Source organism: Triturus cristatus, chromosome 8 (genome assembly GCF_964204655.1).
Source record: "Triturus cristatus chromosome 8, aTriCri1.1, whole genome shotgun sequence".
Taxonomy (NCBI): Eukaryota; Metazoa; Chordata; class Amphibia; order Caudata; family Salamandridae; genus Triturus; species Triturus cristatus.
This window is the reverse complement of record NC_140591.1, coordinates 997,551,775-997,578,101: the sequence shown is the minus strand read 5'-3', so window position 1 is coordinate 997,578,101 and position 26,327 is coordinate 997,551,775. Positions and strand designations below refer to the sequence as shown.

At 49.2% G+C, this 26,327-nt stretch overlaps 1 protein-coding gene across 2 annotated transcripts in view; it reads right to left on the bottom strand.

Annotated features, from left to right (window-relative positions):
• DNAJC3 (DnaJ heat shock protein family (Hsp40) member C3) overlaps window positions 1-26,327 on the bottom strand; it is a 251,902-nt gene that overhangs the window by 97,135 nt on the left and 128,440 nt on the right. For both annotated transcript variants that reach the window (XM_085622545.1, XM_085622544.1), the window contains exon 5: window positions 10,952-11,104. In XM_085622545.1, coding sequence (XP_085478671.1) covers window positions 10,952-11,104 — 153 coding nt within the window. The remainder of the gene's footprint in view (window positions 1-10,951; window positions 11,105-26,327) is intronic.

Below are 26,327 nucleotides of genomic sequence, written 5' to 3'. Positions count from 1 at the left end.
TTTAAAGAGGACTAGACTGCAAAACCAGGACTACACTGCGGAACATTCTGGAAAAGAATAACAGCACCCACACATTTGCATTACTGATGCAATCCTATGAATGCCATTGAATTCGAATGGGAATCCTGCACATTATCAACTGACTACGCTAGACGCGACCACTGCGCCTCTGGCCTGGTTGCCCCCTCGCTCCTCTACGCTCCTGCTCCAGAGCTCCTTGCTGAGTGTGATCTTCACCGCCGCCGATAGCAGCGCCCCAGCCACCGCAGGGCCGCCCGCTCAGCCTGATCTCGTTTCCCGCCGCTTCCTGCCTGCGGCCCCGCCCCCTCGCCAGACGATTGGTGGACGCGACCCCACCTCCCAGCTGATCCGCCCTCCCGGATCCCTTCTTTAGTCGCCCCCTCAGCGACCGCGCAGCGGACGCGTGCAGCGGGAGCACCGACTGAGCGCCGAAGGTGCGCCAAAGGTAAGCCCGTCTGCGCCCGTCCGCGCCAGGACCGCGCCCAGTGCCAGGACCCCTGGCCCCCGCAGACCCCAGCCCACCCGCCGGACCTACGACGCCACCGAACTCTACGCACTCAACGCCAGAAGAATCCCGGGCTGCTACCGAGCCACCCCGAGACGCACCCACGGACCCTTCTGCTGCAACGCCTGCAAGTTCACCTGCATACGGACCTGCACCACTCCAGCAGTACTCAAGACCTCGACGAGCAACAGCAGCAGCCACCTAAAGTGCATCCTGCTCAACACCCGCTCCGTCCACAGACACGCCGTCGAGCTCTGGAACCTGCTCGACACTACTTCACCAGACGTCGCCTTCCTCACGGAAACCTGGATGAACGCCTCTTCAGCGCCCGACATCGCCATCCCAGACGGCTACAAGATCATCCGAAAGGACCGCATCAACCACACCGGAGGAGGCATCGCCATCGTCCACAGGAACACCATCCACATCACGACCAACACCGACGACACCCTCGCAACTGCCGAGCACCTGCACTTTCAGGTCCACATCAACCCCAAGACCACCCTCAGAGGCACCCTCATCTACAGACCCCCGGGACAACGCACACAATTCAGCGAAGACATCGCCGACTTCATCAGCCCGCACGCCCTCTGCTCCACTGACTACATCCTCCTAGGGGACCTCAACTTCCACCTGGAGAACAACAACGACCGCAACACCACCACCCTGCTGGACAACCTCGCCAACCTGAGACTCAAGCAGCTGGTGACCACCCCCACCCACTACGCCGGACACACACTCGACCCCGTCTTCTCATCCAGCAAGGACATCGTCTTCAGCCACGCCACCGGACTCCACTGGACGGACCACAGCTGCGTCCACTTCAGCTTCGGAAGGACCACGACCCACCACCACCAGCAACAGGTTGCACGCAGGAGCTGGAACAAGATCACAGCCGACCAGCTCACGACCTCCCTGAACATGAACCCTCCCACCAGCACAACAAACCCTAGCCAGGCGGCCACCAACCTCACGAAGTGGATCAGCGACTGCGCAGACGAGCTCGCCCCCCTGAGGACCCCGCCTAGCAGACCCGGCAGCAAGAAAGCCCCATGGTTCACCGACGAACACAAGAGCTCCAAGAAGAACTGCCGAGCCCTCGAGAGAACCTGGCGCAGAGACCCAACACCGGACAACATGACTGCCCTCAAGCTCGCCACCAACTGATCCACGCCACCAAGAAAACTGCATTCAAGGAACGACTGGACAACAACGCACACAACAGCAAGGAACTCTTCAACATCGTTAAAGAGCTCTCCAACCCCAACGCCGGAAACAACGACATCACCCCTTCGCAAGACCTCTGCAACTCCCTCACCTCCTACTTCCACAACAAGATCGCGGACATACACAACAGCTTCAGCACTCAACCGACGAACGCCACGACCGAACCACCGCCCCCCACCACCACCCTCCGCGCCTGGACTCCGATCAGCACCAAACACACCGTCCGCACGATGAACTCCATCCACTCCGGATCTCCGACCGACCCCTGCCCTCACCACGTCTTCAACAAAGCCGACGCTGTCATCGCACCCCACCTGCGGGACATCATCAACACCTCCTTCGACACCGCCACCTTCCCGGAGAGCTGGAAACACGCCGAACTCAGCGCCCTACTCAAGAAGCCATCGGCCGACCCGACCGACCTCAAGAACTACCGTCCCATCTCGCTGCTCCCGTTTCCTGCAAAAGTCATCGAGAAGACCGTCAACAAGCAGCTGGCCGCCTTCCTCGAGACGAACGGATCCCTCGACCCCTCGCAGTCTGGCTTCTGGGCCAACCACAGCACCGAGACCGCCCTGATCGCAGCCACCGATGACATCCGAGCGCTGCTCGACAACGGAGAAACAGCGGCCCTCATCCTCCTCGACCGCTCCGCGGCCTTCGACACTGTCTGCCACCGTACCCTAGTACAACGCCTCAGCAACGTCGGAGTCCAGGAGAAGGCACTGGAGTGGATCATCTCCTTCCTCGCCGGAAGGACACAGAGTCCGTCTCCCTCCGTTCAGATCTGAAGCCACTGAAGTCATCTGCGGCGTCCCTCAAGCCTCCTCGCTCAGTCCAACCCTCTTCAACGTCTACATGAGCCCCCTCGCAGAAATCGCACGCCAGCACAACCTCAACATCATCTCATACGCCGACGACACCCAGCTGATCCTCTCCCTCACCAACGACCCCGCCACCGCCAGAGCCAACCTTCACGAAGGGATGAAAGAGGTAGCCGAATGGATGAAGAACAGCCGCCTGAAACTGAACTCGGACAAAACGGAAGTCCTCATCCTGGGATCCTCACCCGCCGCTTGGGACGACACCTGGTGGCCCCCCGCCCTAGGCAGCGCACCCAAACCAACAGACCACGCACGCAACCTGGGCTTCATCCTGGACTCCTCCCTCTCCATGACCAGATAAGTCAACGCCGTCTCCTCGTCGTGCTTCAACATCCTGCGCATGCTACGCAAGATCTTCCGGTGGATCCCCACCGAGACCAGGAAGACGGTCACCCAGGCCCTCGTCACCAGCCGTCTGGACTACGGCAACTCCCTCTACGCCGGAACCACCGCCAAACTCCAGAAGAGACTCCAGAGGATCCAGAACGCCTCAGCACGACTCATCCTGGACATTCCCCGTCGCAGCCACATCTCCGGACACCTGAGAGACCTGCACTGGCTCCCGGTCAACAAGAGAATCACCTTCCGTCTCCTCACCCACGCACACAAAGCCCTACACAACCAAGGCCCAGGATACCTCAACAGCCGCCTCAACTTCTACGCTCCCAAACGCCAGCTTCGATCGACCAGCCACGCCCTCGCCGCCGTCCCCTGCATCCGAAGAGCCACCACAGGGGGGCAGTCCTTCTCCTACCTCGCCGCCAAGACATGGAACTCCCTCCCCACCCACCTCCGCCTGACCCAGGACCACCTCGCCTTCAGGAAGCAACTCAAGACCTGGCTGTTCGAGCGGTAGCGGACCCCCCTCCCCCAGCGCCTTGAGACCCTCTGGGTGAGTAGCGCGCTATATAAATGCGATGATTGATTGATTGACAGAATTATAGGGTGCCACACATGGTAAAAATCACGTTTGCTTGTTATGAGGGTTAATTATTTACCGGTACTACTTTCCAACTGTAAAATGCAAAGTTGACTTAGTGTTTTAGCCAGCACCTGGAAATGGGCACTGCTAGTGAAGACGACCAAACACAGTGCCTATTACAAATACAGTGGTAATATCCCTTTAATGAAGAACGCACCCTCTAGGGAAGGCATTTGTTCTGCTATTTGACGCTTAAACTTCGGAACAAACTCACCTGCACACTCAGTAAAACTGAAAATGATCTTGTGTTGCAGAGAGCTCTAAAAACTTGTAGATGTTTAGTCCCTTTTGTTTAGTCGCAGTTAGCTCCTACCCTTTGCCGTTATGAATGTTTTCCATGCATATCTCCCTCGCCAAAAAGTCTTTCCGGTGGCAGCGCAGACAATCAAATAAATATTCATTTTGGGGTGATTTCAGGCCAGCGCAGTACACTATGAGGAAATACCTTAACCACACTGAAGCATTTGTAAGCCATCATCTGTCAAATTCACAGTGTTTTTTAATGAAGTGTCTGTTATTTTCCTTCTCGTTATATAGGTATGGCCTGTTGAGATCCTATGTTATCCCACACAACACAAACTCATAAATAGAAATACAGAAAGGGGCTTTCTTCCACAGGCTACTATGGTTCAGCTGGCTTTTGGCATTGGCCGTAGGGAATGTTCATCAGCGTTGGAATCAGCCCGTGGCATTTCACGGGTGGAATCATTTTAAATGGTTCACACACTCTGGGGCTTTTTTTTCCATATTAAAAGTGGTGCACCTGCAGCGCAAGGGGCTTGTAAATAAGCACCTCGGTGTTCTTGTATTCCCCCAGGCCCCTGCACTGCCACGCTCTCTATTTGCTCTGCCGGCACCACCCTGGTGAATGGAGCACCCTGTTCAAACGCACATTATAGCCTTATAGCCCGCCGTAGCGGGCTATACCGGCTATTAAAGGCCCGCTGCAGCGTTAAAGGCCCGAGCCGAAGGCGAGGGACTTTAATAAAGCAGCGGGACTTTAATTGCCGGTATAGCCCTGCTACGAAGGGCTATAAGGCTATTAGAACATTCTGCCACTAGAGGGCAGAATGTTCTAACAAATAAAGCCTTCAGGGAGCGCGAGGGGATTGAAATCCCCTCTGGCTCCCTGAAGCCTTTGTTCACAGAAACATTGGAATGTTGGAGCTCCGGGCTTATATACCGGCCCTTATAAGCCCCGAGCACTCCATTGTTTTCAATGGAGCTTCCAACATTCCAATGTTCTAATTATTTTTATTTCTCTGTGGGGAAACATTTTTCCACATGTCCACATGTCCAAATGTGGAGATGATGAGTTACCCTTCCCATATCCCAAGGGGACTTACTCCAGCCTACGTTGACCACCTCACTCCGGGTCATTTCGGACACGGTCTCCAGTCCTGAAATTTTCACCTACAAATCATCAATTTCGGGAGTGTTCCTCTAATTGTTCCATAGAATGCATTAGTCTATCACACAATGTCCGTGACTGAAACAAGTGGCCGCAATGGGGGAGAGCAGTGGTCATCACTCACAACCCTTTCTTGGAGCAAATCTACGATCATTTCCAGGATGGAAAGGGTTGGATTTCGGTTTGGAAAAATCAATATCTCTGGGTGCCCCAAACCTTCCCACCTGTGTGGCAGAATTTATGATTGATACCAGTAAACACAGTTACTTACATCCACCAGAATCCATTTGTGGACTCCTTGTAGGTTTAAAAAATGTAACTGGGCCATAAACTTACATTTACGACCAGAGCTAAAAAAAATATTTAATAAAACCATAAGTGAAACCCTATCTGTTCATCACTTATAACACATAAGTATCACACAGGCAAATGCACAAACACAATTTGTATTTGTCATTTAATACACGGGTTTAGCTTTAGTTTTTATAAATGCTTTAACGCTTCTGCCACAGTGTGATGCACTAGTATGCCAAGAATCACATGATTTTGGTCTGGATAAGAATTCCAATCCACTGTTTCTGAAGGCAACAATAGACACCTTTCAAACTTGCTCTGTGTTACAGGCGGTGCCATCCCATGTCTGAGGTATTCTTGCCCTGCTGGTGCCCACGCTTTACCCGTTTTGTGGGCGAGATAAAGCTTGAACTGCTGCTTCTCATACTGAAGAACTTGTGGAGAGCGAGTGTGTGTGTGTGTGTGTGAAGGGACGGCAGCTGGCAAAGCTTCTGACCATGTGATACCAGTGATCAGCAAGTAACACATATTGCAGAGGGCCGAAGACATTCATTGAATGCTAAGCTTGCTCTACTTTTGGGCGCACTGTACCTGTTCTGCCTACACGTTAATTTATGCTGGAGTCAAGCTATCCTGGCTGATGAGGGCTGAAAGCCCGAAACCGGTCCTAGGATGCTTGTTTCCAGTCCAGGGAGGACCTGGCCTGGCAGTTCGGGCTGGACTATTCCCATTGGGCGCAGGGTTAAGACTGATTTGCATATGACCGGGTCCATACTGGAATGGCATGGTGAGCAAAAAAACAATGGATTTAGGCCCAGATCTCTGTACTGGGGTGAATGTATGACATTGTTCTGCATTCTGTCCATCAATTGTTGTTTTTGCATTTGTCACCCCGAGTGGGACGGGTATGCTCAGACGTGAGTCCCGTGCTCTCCATGCCACTGGAATCAAGCTATCCTGGCTGAAGAGGGGTAAAACCCCAAAACCGGTCCTAGGATGCTTGTTTCCAGTCCAGGGAGGACCTGGCTTGGCAGTTCAGGCTAGACTGTTCCCATGGGGCACAGGGTCAAGACTGATTTGCATATGGCTGGGTTCAAACTGGAATGGCATGGTGAGCAAAAAACGATGGCTTTAGGCCCAGATCTCTGTACTGGGGTGAATGTATGACATTGTTCTGCCTTCTGCCCATCAATTGTTGTTTTTGCATTTGTCACCCGAGTGGGACAGGTATGCCCAGACGTGGGTCCCGTGCTCTCCATGCCACTGGAGTCAAGCTATCCTGGCTGATGAGGGCTGAAAGCCCGAAACCGGTCCTAGGATGCTTGTTTCCAGTCCAGGGAGGACCTGGCCTGGCAGTTTGGGCTGGACTATTCCCATTGGGCGCAGGGTCAAGACTGATTTGCATATGGCTGGGTCCATACTGGAATGGCATGGTGAGCAAAAAAACGATGGATTTAGGCCCAGATCGCTGTACTGGGGTGAATGTATGACATTGTTCTGCATTCCGTCCATCAATTGTTGTTTTTGCATTTTTCACCAGGAGTTACGCAGTACAGGGGTGGTGGTGGCAACATACCATGTAGTGATCAGCAGAAGTGAACAGGTCCTTTTTACCTGTGCCACTGGAGTGAGCCCTATAGGCTTACTCATTTAAAGTTCCACTGCCTTGTGCCTAATTCATCTTTGGCCTACTTCAGTTTTATGTACAGTGATGTGCAGTACATGTGTGTTATATATGTGCTGTGAATGGTACAATACATGAAGGATGTAGTGCTGAGCAATGCATGTATTCTAGAGTAGGGCTGAAGTCCTGGGGTGACCACTTGATACACATGTCACTGTGGCTGACATCTAGGTGTGAACCTCTAGTCACTCCAATGCCCTGTGTTGTAGGGCAATCAGATTTGGAGTCGCTCCTGCTACGACAGACTGCTCTCTAGAGGAATGGAGAAGAGAGGAGAGGGCACTTCAAAAGGATGATGACCCCCAACATAAACGTCAAAGACTCAGACTTTAAATCACATTTGGGGTCTGGAAATTGACTTTAAGAAGTCGGCTGTGCAAAGAGGAGAAGCTCTGCAAAAGGTCTGCCTGTTCCCGGGACTTGGGCCAAGGCCTGTTAGTCTCCCAGCTGGGTGAGGGGACATCACCGAGGGAATTCAGGACCACCTGCGCTTGCAGCCTGGAGCACTACTGCCGGTCTGCTTGCCAAGACCAGTGTGACCTGCGAGCAAGTGGAGAGCATTGCAGGGAGGAATGTTCAGTGGAGGGATCCTGACGAGTGGATCCCTGTAGCAAGTTGTGAGGAGAGGACTGCTGCACCGATCTGGTCATTGGCCATGTGCAGGGAAAATTCAGGGAGTTCTGTATGCATGAAGAGGGCCGTTGAAAAGATTCTTGCAAAGCTTACTGGCCCCTAGCCCTAGATCGGATCAAGTCAGTGACCCCGTATGATGGGGGGTGGGCATGAAGATTGTTGCAGTGCCGATCGGGCAGTAGCCCATGTACAGTATCAAGCTAGTGACCCTGTATGCCAGGTGCAGCTGCCATGAAGTTTGCTGCTGTGGCAATCGGGCTGTAGCCCGTGCGTAGAGGAGAGTTGACCCCGTATGCTAGAGGGGCCACTGGGACAAAGCAAGAAGTGTGGTCTGGTTGAGGCAGTCAACGGAGGAAAGAGACTGCCATATTGACAACTGTGCCCAAGCTGTGCCAGAGGAGTAGCACCAGGATCGTTACGCCACCACCTCCCCCCTCCATGGGAAGGAACTCACAAAGCATCGGAGGAGCATCAAGAACCCCTCGAGCCGCTGCAGGGCTGTGTGTGACTTTAAATCGAGAGTCGGAGTGAGACTCTTGAGACTCAGACTAGTAGTGGGGCTTAACCAGAAAGTACTCTACTGAGAACTGGGAATAACCACCATCACTAGCTAGAAAGGAGTGGTATTCAGGGACCCGCCTACGAAACACTAGAGCCTTGACCTTAGATGACTGTGTGTATTGTTTGTGAATTCCGTATATTACTTTGTGGTCGTATATAAATACTCCTTTTTTCATAAAAGCAGTATTTGACAGGACAATTATTTATTGCGGCTGAGTGTATATGAGTTATGATCCTGTGTTCACCCCGCTGTGTTTACCTCCCACCATCCCGAGAAGCCTTGGACTACTCGACCCGTGCTCCCGCTGACAGTCAAGTGCTGAAGGGATACTTGCTCTAGTTGCTCAGGATCCATAGTTGGCAGGGCCACGGGACATCAGAAGCAAAAGGCCCCAACCCCCACCATTGGTCCCAGTAACGCCTGCTTGACTTGTGGCCCTGTGAAAGGGGTTATAACACATTTATACTCTAAAACATATCTCCAGTTTTATGTTTACTACAAAGGGTTTGGAAACACATCTTTCCATGAAGGGACATCTCTGAAGAACACTGAAGTATGTGCCTCACCGGGAGGCACTTCAAGAATGAAGATGTCAGACCTTAAAAGGGATGCTACAAAAAAAAAAAAATCTAAATTAATACGGCTTGCCTGCAGGTCCAGGGGCTTACTCGTCTACTCTTAACTGAAATGGATTCGACTCCTGAACTGGAGACCTTAAATATAACGACTCCAAACAAGAAATCGGTGACCACTGCAGGATTTACCACACAGCATAGCATACAAATAGTGAGGTGTAAATTTTGCAAACACTTTGCAGGACAGTCAGATAGCAACTTCTAGGTCTTGATTCGAGCCTTCTTGAAAGCACAGATTAGCAAGAAACCTTTTAAAGGGCTCCCCACACTGCCCAAGCTTTCTACTTGATTACATTAAGGGGTGAATAACTCAAACCACTCTTTAAGGGGGTTTGAATAGTGAGCTGGATGTGTTTTTATGAAAGACATGCCTGATGACGGAAGAGTTATTACTTTTTCAGCTGCCCTGGCCCTACAAGGAAAATCCTTAGTTAGCTTCTCTGCAGACAAAATATGTGCCAAAAACGACACTGTTCCTTTTCTGCGCCAGGAGAAATGGAAGTCCCTTGGGAGTCCCAGCCTGGTACATTGCAGACAGAGAACAATGTTGAAAGGGCAGCGCACATGTGGGCACAGAAGGTTTTTCTTTTTTAACACTTTCTTTTTGCTTTTTGGTAAAGAATTTCATTGACCTGAATAACGAGCAGCCTCAATACATACAGGACGGCGCCAGACACAAATATTTGGAGTGGACGGCACAACCAAGCTCATAGGTCTGTAGCGCTATGTCAGGGCCAGAGGAAACTTTCATGAGAACGGGCCACACAAAAACAGCTGAAATATGTATTGGAACTGGACCAAAACTCATTATGAATACACGGTGTAAAAAGAGGGCTAGAGACATACAGGGAAAGGGAGCGAGGCAGAGATACAGAAATAGAGGTGAGAGAAAAAAAAGTTCACGTTCCCAGAAGACCCCTTTGAAGGTGGGAGTCCTGGGTAATCGGACCACTATATCCATGCCTTAATAAGTCTCGGCGTGGAAGGGCGGCTATAAGCAATGAGGTGACTTGGGCAGGTTTGGCTCCCTTCCCAAGCAGGGCCAGTGGACCTGAAAACTGTCGCACCCTGAAAAAAGACAAGCGTTGGCAAAGCCAATAGGTAAAGCTTATGAATGTACTTTCAAGCCAGACCTACAAAAATCTGTAGGTCGATGACTGCCCTGTCCAACCTGTGCTACTGCCAGAGACAAAACCCTAAATTATCTATTTATCTAAGACACCTTAAAGCATTACAATGTCGTGTGTGTGCCCCTGGAAGTGGTTCAAACTCAGCACAATTGTCACAGCTTTGTGGAGGGCAGTGGAAGGACACAACTTCTGCCCTATCAAAACCCCTACAACATGTGGGCGGAGCCATAGCTCCTCTCCAGTGATGCTCACATAATTGCGTTGCAACAGCTTCGCTGTCAAGTGTCAAGCCAGACCATAAAAATAGTTTTTTTCCCAAGTTGGCAAGTAGATTTTTCGAGGCTTGTGGAATGTCATCTTGAAATAACTGATGCTTTCTGAAAAGTGCGATGCCAGCGATAATCTGCGTGAATAGCACAATAAAACATGCTCATGATAAATAAACCCCTTTGCCACATGACAGGAGCTGCTTTTAGTGCTCTAACACAGTGAAAACAGAGCTTTAAGGATCCATTTCATACTGCAATATGTGTGCCTTACATTATCATTTGAATGCATGATTTAGAGACATCACTAATAGGCCTGGGCGGTAAATTCCGTTCCGCTCGCGGAATTTGCGGAATTTCGCGTTCCGCGGAGAACGCGAAATTGCTCAAAAGTCTGCTTTCCGCGATTTCGCAAAATTTTTGCTTGTTCGCGTTCTCAAAATGCGTGTTCGCGAGATATTTCTCCCCGAGCACGCAAACAGCAATTGTGAACAGGAAAAAAGCATCGCGAACAAGCAATTCCGCGTGTTCGCGGAGATTTTTTACCGTTTCGCGGAGATTTGCGTAACACAATTACGCAAATTCCGCCCACCCCTAATCACTAACCAAATAAACAGACTCTTTACAATAACAATGTACACAACTCCAATATAAAATATCATGACATACTCCCAATGACTTTTTGAAACTAGTACGCAATCGCAGGCTAGAGTTTACCTCAATGGCAATACTGAGCAAAGTTTCAGCCGATTGGTAATCGCGTTGACTGTACGCAGCAAGAGCCTGTGAGCGGAGGCGCTGCACTTCATCGGATTTCGTCAACTGTGACGTCGCTTCCTTCTCTTCGTGATCACTCGGATTAGATTTGAGCTGAAAAATAAAAACACACGCGTTAGTCATCAGGCATAAGAGGCCACCATATTTACAATGCGTGGTTGGCATTTTTAGTAAACATATGAAACATCAGCCATGAAAATACGTGGCAGGCGTTTAGTACACACAACTCACACGTGTGGCTTGTGTGCAGAAAACTATTGCGCACCTTTAGAAAAAAGTGCAAGAAAAGCAAGCTTGAATGAGTGTGACAATTCAAATAGGTGCTCAAAAGGCCTCGCAGTATGGTCTCGCAAACATTTAGGGAAGACAAAAGAAAATGCTTTTAACAGGTAAACGCTTTCGGGAATACTTCATCAATTATCTCCATGGAGATGTACAGTATATGTGCAGACTGCAATATATAAGCTCCTGAGTTTGCAACATGACCGCACTTGCAGTGTGCTTATGCGTGACACTGCAATGCCTTACGTGTGACACTTTATGATGAGCGGGACAAGGCAGTTATAACCAGGATTCCCTTTTCTGAAATGTAAGGCTCTATCTAGAAGGGATTTAAAATGGCTGCAGCAACGTGTGGCGGTCAGACATGGGTGACGAGAACACAGGCCTATCAGAGCTTGAATGCACAACTTGGACACAGACCCAGTAAAGTGGAACCTGGGAGCCTGTCACCAGTACTGCAGCTGCCACAGAGCTCTGTCCCCCTGCAGGTCAGCCTGGAGCGCAGCAGACAGAGCAGCTCGGAGCAGGTAAGTTGCCCACCTCCTGGCACAGCCGACAGTCTGAGAATAAGCAGAGACGACACCTGTGACATGCACTTACCCCTCCCCTTCTGCCGTCCCCGCCAATCCATTTTCGCTTCAAACCCTCTTCTGGTTCGATGCCCCATCTTTCTCGTCTATTCATTCATTTACTCACTCTCTGTCTGCCATAATCGCTAGTTTTCTCCTCTACGATACTTCCTTTTGCCTAAATCTTCTCCCTCTCTCGTCGTTTCCACTTCATCACCTGCTTTCTCTTTATCCTCCTCCCACATTCATGTTTTTCTCTAGTTTTCTTCCTCCTTCCTATGCTGTTTCGTATATTCCTTCCTTCCGACTACATCTCCACCCCCTTGCACAAATTTCCTTCCAATTTCTCTGTGGTCCGGTCTCTATTCCAGGTGAATTGTAACCATATTTGGTGCTTCCACGTCACGTAATGTGAAATCCTTTCCACCATTCACTTTTAACAGCCAAGTGGCCCTATGTGTGACACCATCAGCTAGTTCTGGCCATTTAGTCAACATCCCATATCACTCTGGGACTTGTAGTTTCCCTTTCCGGCTTATCAATTTGAGCCTAAATACCCAAGTGATGCTGGCGAAACAACCATGCTGGGGCTTGGAGAACTGAGAGTGTAACGTGACACAACCCAAGGGCAGCGCTGATGATGCAAGTAATGCTCTTGTATTGAGAGGTCAGCAGAGTTTCTTGGACCGTGATGACATCACAGGGCTACTGCAGCCGCCCGTGAGCATCTCAGGTGGTGCCAGTTACAGCTCAGCTGTCAGCTTAAATTATATGTCCCTTTTTTCCCGTTTCCCTCTCTCCGCCCTCTTTCACTAGTTTCTCCGTTTCTTCTCCATCTTTCTCTTAAACAACTTGTCTCCTTTGTTTTTTTCTTCGCCATCACAGTTCTGTCGCTCTCCCTCTTTACTCTCGCAATAAAAGATTTCTCTATTCTACATTCCTGGGTTTTCTCCCCCCATAATACGGTTACCAAAGTTGAACAGCTCGGTATTCAACTGTATTACACATTGGCAGAATTCGCAGCACTTCGACTTTCACTTAATATTTTCCACGTTATTATGATTTTACTGCCCTGGTTTATTTTTGTCTGCAGCTATGGACAACCCCTACTGATCGCTGGGTACTTATTTGAATAAGCTGTGCACTTCCCCCTAGCGGGGATGTGTGTCCTGCCCACCTGCACTCCTTCCCAGAGTCAGCTGACTTTATAATTTTGTGCAAATGCTTTAATTTTCCACTTCTTGTATTCTGAAGGATCAGTTGTATTGCATGCTACTTTTTTTTTTCTTCAAAAAAACATCTTCATGATTGATCTAGTGAAAATCAAATCATTTACTCCTGGATTGCATTCTTTAATCCACTGTATTGTTATTATTTGTTTAACTCCACAATCCCCAATCCATTTTGGGCTCCGGATCCCAAAGCCCCTCTTCAGAGGGTTAACATTTAAAATCTGTTTAAACCCGAAACCCAGGAACAGCTGGGACTGGCAGCTACAAGCTCGTCATAGGCGTCTTCATCATTCAGAGGAGGTGCTGCTTTAAAGACCCTTCACCAGTTGCCTATCACCATGTGCAATGTGCATGCAGTAGGCCTGGGTGGAGTTCCACGTTAGTGACCAAAAAACTCCGCTGCGCTAGGCGGAGTTCCGCAAGTGGCAGCGTTACACTGGACTCTTTGCCCTAATTTTTAACGCAAGTTGTTTTATTCCCTAGCAGTAAAATCAGCACAAACTGCACCACACACAGCGCAAGAGGGCGCTACTTCTTTCGGACGCTCTAGTAGATTTTCTACTTGAGTGGCAGCTTCCTTAACCCAAACGGAAGGCTTCTCAGCGTGAGCGGTGGTGACCATCAGCGACTGCCAAGGTTGAGAAATCTCTCCGTGGGGTGGTCTGGAGTAAGATTTTCCTCGCTCACCAACTTAATGTTGGCGAGAGAGGAAAAGACTCTCCTCCACTGAGTTTTTCAGAACTCCGCGCTCAACACGGAGCAAGAAACACTCCACGAGCGGAGCGGAATTTCACGCCGAGGCCTAGCATGCAGGCCTCATGGGCTTTCTGGTAGACTACAATGATTTCAATCAGCAGGACTACTGCCTTCCACATCACAGACATACTTTTTCTTCTCCCACGTGCCCGTCACACTTGAACTCCGAGTCCTACATTGTTTTCTGTCCCCAGCTTCCCAGCCTCTAGTGGCGATTTGTTTCTAGCTCTCCCTGGCCCACCACCCAAACAGCTCACCACGGCTCTCCTTAAAAATGTAGGATGCCGTCTGATGTCCCTTTTCCCTTCAGGCCGTACTAGCGCTGCTAGATGCCGGGGGCTTTCCTGACTGATCACCAGCCTCTGTAGTCCATTCTACTCAGTCCCTTCACTTTGAGCACAGCCTCAGTACACAGTGCTGACGGAAATGCTGACAAGATGTGGACTCTTGGCGGTTTAGCAGAGGGTAAGATGCTGCCTGAGCTCAGTATTTTGTCATTTCCCCGCACCCACAGTTCCAGGATAAAATTCGTTCTGCTGTGCCCAAAACAAAGCGACACCGACTCTTCACTTCATCACCCTACACACCCATATGTACTCTACACTGCAGCACTTCACTCAACTTCCAGGGAGCCCTCCCAACTCGTGTTCTACTTTTTTCCAGCCCTGAACCTTCCGTCCCATCTGCAGCCATGCTCTACTCTCATTCTCAAGGAAGAGGTGTGGCGCCGCGGCCAGGGCGACTGACTCCGGAATCTGGGGATCACCGTTCGATCCCTGGTGCCGGCGGCAGATTCGCCCAGCACCATGTGACTCTGGGCAATAGCTTGCTTAATCTTCCCGACGGCCCCCAACGCGATTGTTCGCGCTTTACAAATGTGGATTATATATTCCATCCGTTTCGCTCCACTCAATCCATTCAGCCATGCTCGCCCCCCCCCCTTAAAGCACTTACCCCGCCTCCAATTGATAGCAGTGCTCAAGCCTCAGCTGTCTGCCACAACCCTGTTGCCGTTTCTTTACAAGCCACACTCTCCCCACTGAACAAATCTCGACTGCTTTATCCAGCCTCCCTGTTCCTCCTCTTATAGCCTACAGATCACCCCCTGCTCCTCCCAGCCGATGTGAAAAACAAGAGGCCTCTTTATAAAGATGCATAATAAACGGAAATTTAAGTATTTACTATGAGACGACTGCAAACTCATTGACAAGAGAATGTCATAAAAGGCTGAGTCCACCATGTCAGTATTTAAACTTATGTTGTGCTGGTTGCATAAACCTTTGCAGCGGAATGGCGGTCCTACTTTAATACCTTATTGGAGTAAGTGTGCGGGATCAGCGAACTGCTGCGAGAAAGGGAGGCTAATTTTGTAGCTAGACCGCAGAAAAAGAAAATGTCATTACTTATTGCTTTATTTCAAATTCCCATTAATATGCGGTTTGTGCTCTAACATGCAAAATGTATACTTTAAGTTATGCTTACTGGGATCCAAAGAGGAGGTCTGAGGAGTAAGGAAACATCTCTTTACAACCGACAATGTTTTATGGAAAAAAAAAAAAAGTTTAAATACTTCTCTTTTATACACAGTGGGAAGAGTATTGCGGTCTGTAATGAGGCCTGCACCGTTTTCTCATTATAGACGATATCACATCCGGAAGCATCTTTAATAAGGAACTGACACCACTACTCTCTTACACTAACTTATGAGAAGCGAATAGGGATATGCGAGAAGTCACAATTCCACTTGTCTCCTACAGTTGGCGGTAAGCACCCACTTACAGTCCATCAAACCATAGAGTTCAGTAGCACATGGTTTTATGTAATATTAGCTTGCTTTTGCCTACTGATTATGTCGAATGATGTACACACGACTGCATACATTACAAGGATAAATTAAATCGGCTCAGTAGTCTATGCCCATATGAAGGCAGTCAGTCTATGGCCGTGTACTGTTACATGGTCATGGAACACTAACGTGATTTGCAATATCCTTACGAGGTATAGTAATGAGTCTAATTTCCCATATATAAATCAGAGTGCAAGCATAACGTCTGCTCATGTTCGTACTGAAACACATTAAGGCAAATGAGTTGGCGCCAAGAAGGAGTGACATTGGCCAAGCAGGCCAATACAGCTGTTCTAGAACCCAGGATTTAAAAAATGTGTACATGAGTATTTACTTTGTATCAGTCAATCAAAACTGCTTCACCCCATTCTAACTACATCGGGAACTAAGGGTTATATATATCCTACTGGGGAGGGTAGGGCTCCAAGCACAGCCTACCAAAGACGAATTGTTTTACCAAAAGAGCTTGGGTTATTATAAAATACACTTGTTAAGAATCCTCGTTGGACCACAGGTATCCAACGGATATGACGTATCCATATCTGTTGGATAACTGAAGCTATCCTTTTCTAGAAGCTCCACCGTGTGCCCAAAAAGAGCTTTCCATCGCAGACTCGGTCCCTCCAGCGCTTCCCTTGACCCGTCTTCACTTACACCCATAGCTATCTGTTAACACTTCTGGACTCGCTTCCATGCATGTAACAGCAGAGCGAGACGGTGGTAGCCAAACCAGAGATATCAGACTTGCTCTTCTAGACCTCCTACCTCCTGGCCTGGAGCCTCACCGACATATGGCGAAGCCCCCTCTCCACCTAACTAGGCATAGTAAGGCCAAGTATAAAGAATTCAAATGCAGACCATGGGAAAACAATGAATTGCCCTGTTTTTGACCTTCCATTCTTAGAAAACATACCTTGTAAGGGTGTAGCTCATCAGCTGAACTAATTTCCTTAACATCAATTAACTTACAATCAGATTTCTGCATGACACGTGAAACCTGAACTGCTATGCTGAACACTGTGCATCACAACATTGTGCTGAGCACCCTCTTGGACATCCTTTGGAATCACGTTGAACAAACTGCACTTGAACCTACACTGCAGAGCAGCTGCCAAAACACCATCAGTTTAGACTACCAAGATCAAGGAGCATCTTGCACCACCCAGGCCCCAAATCATTTCCGTCATCGACAAGGAAGTGTCTGTCTTAACCTGCACCCCCCCCCCCCCCCCCCCCCCCCCCACACTGCCCCCAATGAAAGCTGTTCTCCTTGGGTCAACCAGGCTGATCTCCTACACAATTTCCCCTGTACTCTCCGGTCAAATGGCCTCTCTTCAAAAGATAATGCTTCTTCAGGCCAGGAGACATTACATTTAAGAAATGTTATTGAACAGACTTAATCGCTCACAAAGCTAACTCCGAACCTTAGTCAACTACAGAAAGTTCACAGTTCCCACTCTCTACCCTGTGGGGGCTAGATGTGTGAACGCCTCCCATTAACACGCTTCTGTTCAGGTTTCTCAAAAAGAATGCGGGATAACATCCAGAGAGAGGTCACACTGTGCTCATGGTTTTGAAATATTTGTAAACACAATGTATTCAAATCATCGTCCTTTAAGTTTCTGTCTGTGCCCGCCCCCACCTCTAGAATGCTGAACAGCTCCCTATCTGCAATGACCCCGGTTCCTGTCCCTCTATCTCTCGGATTCCCCCTACCCCCCCTCCTTTCCTCTGTGCATCACTTATATTCGAATACTGCACTTCGGCGTCACTAGGAAACCTACACATTTCCAGACCCTTATGTGGCGTAAAAGAAAGTCTCGGACCAAACATATGATCAAATCATTGAATGTAAGTATTGCAAATGTACACTTCAGCACAATGTAGAATGACCTGGACGCGATGAAAAGCACGCTGACGTCCATTTTAACTATGTTTGCAATAGAGAAAAAACCCAGAATAAATTAATAGGCCATAATAGAATCATGTGCTACATAATTAGTAGGAGTGAGTTCAGCCACGCGCTGTTGAATGAGCCTTCGATGGGTGATGTTCTCTTGTTGACGGGCTGGTTCACCACTGGAGAAACGCATCTTCGATTTGTCATTTCTGGTTAGGTCGGTTATTAAAAACCACTAGAGTACACTCCGATACTATGAACTAACTTGGACTTTAGTAACTGTGTATTAATATTATGAGACCCTTCCCTGATCATACGTCCTTCCTATGTACCATTTCCAACTTGAACATCCTAGAGAAGGCTGGGAGAGACATGTGGCGCCTGCAATACAACGTATAGTAAAGAAATGTAAGGGTGCATAGTCCAGGCCTTTTTGCGGTAAAATGCGGGGTGTAAAAAAAACAAAAGTTCCGGAGCTTCGGTTCACAAAGGCAGCCTCGAATTAAAAGTGCACCTCAATTTGCATTTTCTGAGCTGGCCAATCAGTTTTACGGCGCCCCCTCCTGTATATCAAAGTCAACCAATATCGATTACGATGTGTGCGACATCGCGATGGAAACACACGCGAGTCAATGACACAGCTCTCATTGGTAAAGCAGGTGCAGTGGCACCGGGGCCCAGGGGTGTGGAGCTCCCACTTCTCGCTTATTACTACTAGCTCTTCGTACCCGATGGTGACATGGAAGTGCCCATTTTCTTCCTCCATTAGGGCCCCTGGGAGTCATACTACGCCACTGCTTTTTGTCGCAGACTGCAGAATAGTCTGGAATAGTTCATATCTTCTTGAAATGAAAATAGTATAAAGTCGCTTACAGGACTAAGGGGCTGAACATTAGGAACATTTTAAAGCCTACAGATGTCTATGAGAAACTTTAAATATCTCGGTAAACAAGTACGCCCGGGGCACAGTAGCCTTCAGCATGTCAGTGTGCAGAGTCTCAATATTGCAGTTCAGGTTCAGAGCACTAGGTCACCTCATTCCTATAATGACTTCGGTCAAATGTGCCCCCTTGGCACGAGGCCGCGTTCTGACATTTTCATACCAACTATACATATTCAGCACGAGGCATATTTTTAAATCAAGCAGAGTAGCAACAGCTGAAGTGTAGCCAAGCAACCGAAACAGATTAGAAAAACAAGCCACTGTTGAAATGCCAATGCTCTTTTATTCCAGCCTAGTTGGTGAAATTACAACTAGCCGAAGATATATTTTACACCAAGAACGAGGGGCCTGCAAGGCGGGGGGTGTAAATCGTGAATGATGGAGGGAGGTTAGAGGAATTTTCGGGAGCGGAGGGAAGATTTAAGTTATTTCCCGATTAAGCGGCGCGTGGGTGGCCTGCGCACACTCTCTCACTAGGTGCTCCTGGGACACACAGATGGTGTGGACCCCTTCTACTGTGGAGAATGTACATATGCTGGACGCAGGGTTTTGCCCGACGTCACGATCACACCTCCACGCCAGACCTTCTTACCGCCCTGCTACACCTCACAGGACGGCTCCCCACCACCCCACAGCCCTAGTGTTTCAGCCATTCATTTATGTAGGAAAGTGGGATCCATATAGACCGAATCTAATCAAACAGCAGTACAGTGCTGAACAGGGTCAAAGGCAAAGAGAGGAGAAGTTGGTTACTAAGAGCGAAAGTGGACATAAGGCGTTGTGAAGTAGTGTTCATTAAAGAAGTGAGACCTAAAGCGCTTTCCTAAATGGGAGTAGTGTTAGGGCAGTCCTGATGGATTCAGGGATATTGTTCCAAATACTAGGTGCCTAGATAGAGAAGGCCGGTTGTCTTATTTTCACCTTTTTTGCCCTCTTCGTCCCCAATTTGTTCTTGCTGTGTTTGTGTCTTGAGCCACCACAGACAGCGAGCCTGTCAGCCAGGTAAGAAGGGGTGCAGTCGCGCCGGCTTTGAAGATGCTGTCAGTAGTTTCGAAGATAGTGCCGGCTGGCAAGGGAGGCCAGTGGAGCTCCATTAGCATAGGGGGGTGTTGAGACCCTTAATGAGGTGTGCTCAGACCTTAGGATACCCTTATGAGCCACACAGTGTGGGATTCGCAGCGGGCTGGGCCTGTTGCCAGGCTTTGCTTCTAACCACGCATAGGGCGCCAACCCCACTGTGTGGATAGCCTTTCCGCTATGTGCAGCTTAGGGTTGGCCGCAGACAAGCCCTATGCCCAACCCCTGCTGGTGACCAATCACCTCGCTGCATACAAGCCATGTACAGCGCAGGGTGGGAGATGTGCGAATGGCCTGGTACCCGCACTCCAGCAGGCGCACATAGCTGAATGTAAGGGTTATTATTTTAAGTAAGGCACTGGTACGGACTTTGTCAAAGGTTCAGATCATCAAGATATAGAAAGTGGGGGTAATGACTTTATGAAGGGGTCAGAACATCAACATATATAAAAAGCACATGTATTTTCTTTGTAGGCCCCCAGGGACCATCAGGATTGAAGAGGAATTAATTCCCCAACCTAAAACGCGCCACAAGGCGTGTTTGCACATATGTCACCTCAGGCCCCGCCCCCTCCCTTCACCACTGTGCAAACGCACCCCGTGGCGCGTTTTAAGTTGGGGGATAAAGTCCCCTTGAATCCGGAGGGTCCCTGGGGTCCAACTAGCTCACCAGGTACCTCCAGTAAGCGCCACAGAGCTGCATTGCAGAGAGGTGTAAAAAGGTGCGTGGCCTCTGAACACCTCTCTGCAACGCAGCTCCCTGGCGCATACTGGATGTACCTGGTGGGCTAGTTGGCCCCCAGGGACCCTCAGTATTCAAGGGGAATTAATTCCCCAACTTACAACTCACCAGGGGGCGCGTTTGCACAGTGGTGAAAGAAGGGAGCGGGGCCTGAGGTGACATGTGTGCAAACGCGCCTTGTGGCGCGTTTTAAGTTGGGGAATTAATTCCTCTTTAATCCTGATGGTCCCTGGGGGCCAACTAGCCCACCAGGTACCTCCAGTATGCACCAGGGAGCTGCTTTGCAGAGAAGTGTTCAGAGGCCATGCCCCTTTTTACACCTCCCTGCTACGCAGCTCTGTGGCGCTTACTGGAGGTACTTGGTGGACTAGTTGGCCCCAGGGACCCTCAGGATTGAAGAGGAATTAATTTCCCAACTTAAAACGCGTCACAGGGCGTGTTTGCACACATGTCACCTCAGGCCCCGCCCCCTACATTCACCACTGTGCAAACGCACCCCGTGGCGCGTTTTAAGTTGGGGGATTAAGTCCCCTTGAATCCTGAGGGTCCCTGGGGTCAAACTAGCCCACGAGGTACCTTCAGTAAGCGCCACAGGGCTGCGTTGCAGAGAAGTGTAAAAAGGGGCGTGGCCTGTACCATATTTCTTGCAACGTAGCCCTGTGGCGCTTACTGGACGTACCTGGTGGGCTAGTTGGCCCCTAGTATTGAAGGGAAATTAATTCTCCAATTTAAAACGCGCCACAGGGCATGTTTGCAGAGTGTTTTTGTGAGGGGGCGGGGCCTAGGCACGATCGCACGTCTTTAAAAAAAAAAAAAAAAATTAAAAGGGGGGCTGTGTGGCCCCCCTTCCTTTTACTTTTTTGGGACCCTGGGGACCCCAGCCCCCAGGGCCTGACCCCAAATTAAAAAAATAACTTATTAACGGGAAGGGGGCCGCGTGGGCCCCCCTCCCGTGGCCAATTCTGGGCCCCAGGGACCCCATCCCCCGGGGCAGGACCAATTTTTTAAATATTATGATGGAGGGGGGCTGCGTGGCCCCCCTCCTCAGGCGATTTATGGCCCCAGGGTCCACATCCCCCGGGGCCGGTCTTTGCGCGTTTTTTTTCTCCCCAAAATTATTATTTTGGTCCCCGGGACCAGAAGTGTCCAGGGAGGGGGTCCACGCGGCCCCCCTCCCTGGACACTTCTGGTCCCGGGGACCCCATCCCCCGGGGCCTGGTCACCTCGTTGGGGACCGTGGGGGAGCCCCAATGCCCCCACGGTCCCTGTGGGCTCCCCGCGTCCTGCGGGAGCCGGCATTGCCTTTCCACATGGGGAGCTGCTAACATGCCGCTCTCCGTGCGGAAAAGCAATCTGCTTTGCTTCATTGAAGCGAGAGCAGGTTTCCGAAACCTGCTCTCGCTTCAATGAAGCAAACAGCTGCAAACAGCTGTGTCCCAGGGATGGGCAGCCCAGGCCACTGCAGGAGCCGGCCGGGGGGGGGGGGGGGGGGGGGGGGTGGCAGTCCCCAGGGCTATCACTGGCTCCAGGAGGTGGGCCACGCAGCCCCCCTCCCACTTAATGCAAAGCCCCGGGGGGGTGGTGGTCCCCGGGGCTCGGTAACGGTAATTTGACTAATTAGTGCCCCGGGGAGGAGGGGATCCCGGGGGCGTGGGGGGCTCGAGCCCCTCACACAGGTTTATTTTTATTTTTTTTAAAAGCCCCGGGGTTTGGTGGTCCCCGGGGCTGCAGGGGTCAGTGTGCCCCCTGCAATCAAATAATGAAGGCCCTGGTGGGTGGCGGTCCCCGGGGCTTTTACAAATTTGCCCCGGGGCTGCTGCGTGCCCCCCGTAAATCATTAACCAAGCCCCAGGGGGGTGGCGGTCCCTGGGGCAGTGTGGAGGGGATAGGGGCCCCCCCACACTTTTTTCTCTCCCCCCGGGACCTGGCCCACCCGGGGGCTAGATATTAACGAAGGGCGGGAGCCCGCAGTTCGTGTTTTTTTTTTATTTCGGCCAAAATTTGCGCTGGGTGCGCGAATCTCGCCAATTAATTAAAATAAATGCTTTTTTGGCCCTGGGGGTCCTTGTGGGACCCCCTGAGCAGGCCTAGGGGGTCAGGGTGTTTCTACCCTGCCCCCTTTTCTTGTTTTTCACGTTTCTTTTTCTGGTTTGGAGTGTTGACAGCCAATTAGCACGAAGCTCGTGATCAGGAGGGTGCGCGGATCCTCCGCGGCCATAGATATAACTATCTTTATTTCTAAATTTCTCAAAAACTACTGAACGGATTTACACTATTTTTTAAAAGGTCGCTTTCGGAGCCAAGCAGTACCTTATTGCCAAATTTGGTGCAATTCCGTTCAGCAGTTTTTGCTATAACCGTGTCTAAAGTTTCCTATGGAAAATTGATTTTTTGACCTCTATTTTTAAAAAATTTCAGAAACTACTGAAAGGATTTACACCATTTAAAAAAAAAAAAGGTCTCTTTCTGAACCAAGGGCTACCTTTTTGCAAAATTTGGTGAAATTCTGTTTAGCAGTTCGGGCTGTAGCCTGTTCCAAAATTTCCTATGGGAAATAACATGGGGAAAGCGTGTTTCGGGACCCCCCTTTTTTCTCAGCCCCTGCTTGACGAATCAGCCCGAAACTTTCAGGATAGGAGCCTCACCAGTTTTGAAAATTTCACGAAGATTCGTTATCCGGCGCTAAAATTTTTGGGAAAAGAATGTTACAATTGTCCTATGGTAACTAGGTCCTAACTAGAACTACCTACTGGTGACCGCCAGTAGGTAATATACATATACATATATATACACTTTCACCCAATGCACGCTGTGACGTGCTGAAATTACAAATGTGTTATATACTTCCTGGTTCACCGGAAAGGTCATGTGACCAAGGCTGCTTGTCATCCGAAACGCGTCTTCTGCCCCTTGTGTAAAATAAACTTACACTTTTCTAGCAAGAATGGTGTGGCTCACCATTATTTCATACAACAGCCATTGAAAACATGTGAAACAATGAGTGAGTGTTAGAAACTGGGTCACTAGTTGGTAGAGATTTGCACCTTGTCCAAGTAGGGACCACAATCCTAATCAGGGTAAGTCAGATACACAACCTAAATTAACCTGTGCTCACCCTCTGGTAGCTTGACAGAGAGCAGTCGGGCTTAATTTAGGAGGCAATGTGTAAAGTATTTGTGCAACACTTACATTTCAGTAGCACATTGAAACACCACTAAAAGACTCCACAACAATATAGAATTTATCTTAGTAAAACAAGACCAAAACGACAAAAATCCAATAAGTAGAAGCTCAGACATGTCATTTTAAGTATTAAACCCCAAAACAGTTCTTAGAAGTCAGTCGTGCTAAACGGTAACTTGAGGTTGTGCTAGACAGGGGCAAATCCAAAGCTCAGGCCAAACGCAATGGAGGGCAGGCCGGCTGCAGGACGCATGCAGGATCCACTGAAAAAGTACCTTGGATGGAGCAAGTGTTGGCGTTGAAAAGTCGATGCGTCTGTTCTGATTCATGCAGTCGGGGCGTTGCCTTGAGCCTTGCAGCGGCGTCTTAGGATCGGCATTGTGACGTCATCTACCCGCAGTCAGGGACCACGTAGTCATCAAATCGCACTCCATCGTGCGGCACTGCGCCGGTTCCAATTGGCGCAAAGGCGGCGCTGCGTCGATTTTGAAACAGAAACCACTGTAGAACCCACTTCTGCGGCCCACGACTGGAAGGGGCAACTCAGGCAAGGGTGGGACTCACAGATGGTATAGTCCAGCAGCACCAGCAGAATTACAAGAAGTCTTTTATGACCCTGAGATTTCAGAAAAAAGGAGGCAGGGCAGCAATCCCTTGGAGAAACTTGGGTTCAAGGATGTAAATAACAGGTCCAGTCTTTCTCACTCCAGGCAAGAAGCAGCAGGCCAACACAGCAGAGCCAGTAGCAAAATGGCAGTCCGGTTTACAGTCCAGCAATCAGCAGGCCTCAGGCCAACACAGCAAAGCAGTTAGCAAAGTGACAGTCTCTCCTGCAGCACAGCAGCTCTACTTCCTGGCAGAATGACCCTGGTTCCAGTAAAGTTCTGATTTGGTGGTATAAGGGGTCCAGTACTTGTACCCAAATGTGCCTTTGAAGTGGAGCGACTTCAAAGAGGCCTTTGAAGATCAAATGGTCCCTGCCTTTCCTGCCCTGGATCAGACTCACTACAGGGTGGTATGCATCTCTTTGTGTGGGGAGAGAGACAGACCTAATCCGGAGCAAGTGTCAGCTCCTCCCTCCCAATCTACCTCTGGAAGGCCCATCAGCCTGGTGATGGCCTATCAGGATGCAAATGTCACTTCCAGCTCCCTTTGTTTGACTGTCTAGAGGGAATGCACAAAGCCCAGCTATCACCCAACCCAGAGGTGTATTCAGTGACAGGCAAAGGCATAGAATGGTTAGAGTATGAAAATGGCAACTTTAAAAAAGTGGCATTTTCAGACTTACAATTTAACATTAAACTTGACCATAAGTTGTGATTTTAAACTGAGAGTCCAGGGACACCAAACTTCAAATGTCTATATTTTCCCAACTGGAAATTACACTTAAAAGATGTTTTAAGGCAATTCAAATGTGAACCTATGGGATAGATAGGCTCGTAGTAGTGAAAAACGAATTTAGCTGTTTTTACTATCAAACTCAAAAGTACATGTCTTATCTTCTAAATAGACTTCACCATGTCCATAGGGCTGCCTAGGGCCTTCCTTAGGGGTGACTTATATGTAACAAAAGGGAAGGTTTGGACCTAACAAGTAGGTTAACTAGCCACGTTGGAATGGCAGTTGGAAACTGCATCCACAGGCTCTGCAGTGGCAGGCCTGAGACATGTTTAAAGAGCTACCGAAGTGGACGGCACAATAAGTGCTGCAGGCCCACTTGTAGCATTTAATTCACAGGCCCTCTGCACTTATAGTGCACTTTACTAGGAACTCTTGTAAGTTAAATATGCCAATTGTGGATAAACCAATGGTACCATATTTTGAGCATAGAGCATATGCACTATAGCACTGGTTAGCAGTGATAAAGTGCCCAAAATTCTAAAACGAATAAAAATGAATTCAGGAAAAATGGGAGGAAGAAGGCAAAAGACTTGAGGGTGACCCTGCAGAAAGGGCAATTTCCAACAGTGAGGAATAACAAAGAAACATAAAAGTGACAACTGGAGGCCTCTCAGGCATTATGTGCCACATGCAGGCAGCAACAGGTACATGGCAAGACGCATATACAGATTTTGAACACCAAGCAATGCAAGAGGTGTGCATTTTACTTTCTCCTATTTTACGTTTTAATTTGGTCAACATAAGCACTCTACACAATTGTGTGCATGGCACAATAACGTTTTCGGCCAAAATGTGGGCAACACTTAGGTTAAAGGCTTCACAGAACCAACTAAAACAGGTTTGAGGGTACGATGGCTGCTACTTATTTAGAGTGACCACCAAGTTACTCACTTAGAAAAACACTAAGTCAGGACCTGGTAGAGACAACGGAAGTAGATCACGGATTAAGTTCTACACTGCTGAAGACCAGTGTCTTGATAGCATAATTTGACTGTCCCACCAAATGAAATTTCAAATTCACTGTCCCTTACTGTATTGATTTCTACGCTTCTGCAACTTTTTGATGGGTGCAATTTATTCTCTAGAAGCTTTTTTGAAAAAACGAAGTGATATGTTTTAGCCTGTTTGCACTTGTCATGCTTGGTAATAGATATGAATGCAGTCCGCGTAATTACCAGCAGCAGAGACTAATTCACAATTCCACCCATCTCTTTTTTGTTTTTCTAAGTGAGACGCTCCAGGTGCAACCTGTATGTCAAGACATGGACCCCAAGCTGACAGCGCCACTGGACCCAAGCCACACTGCACCGATACGATGTTGAAACCTGACTAGGGTTCTTGTGTTCCATCTGGAAGGGACCGGGACAGGCAGTATGAGATGGACT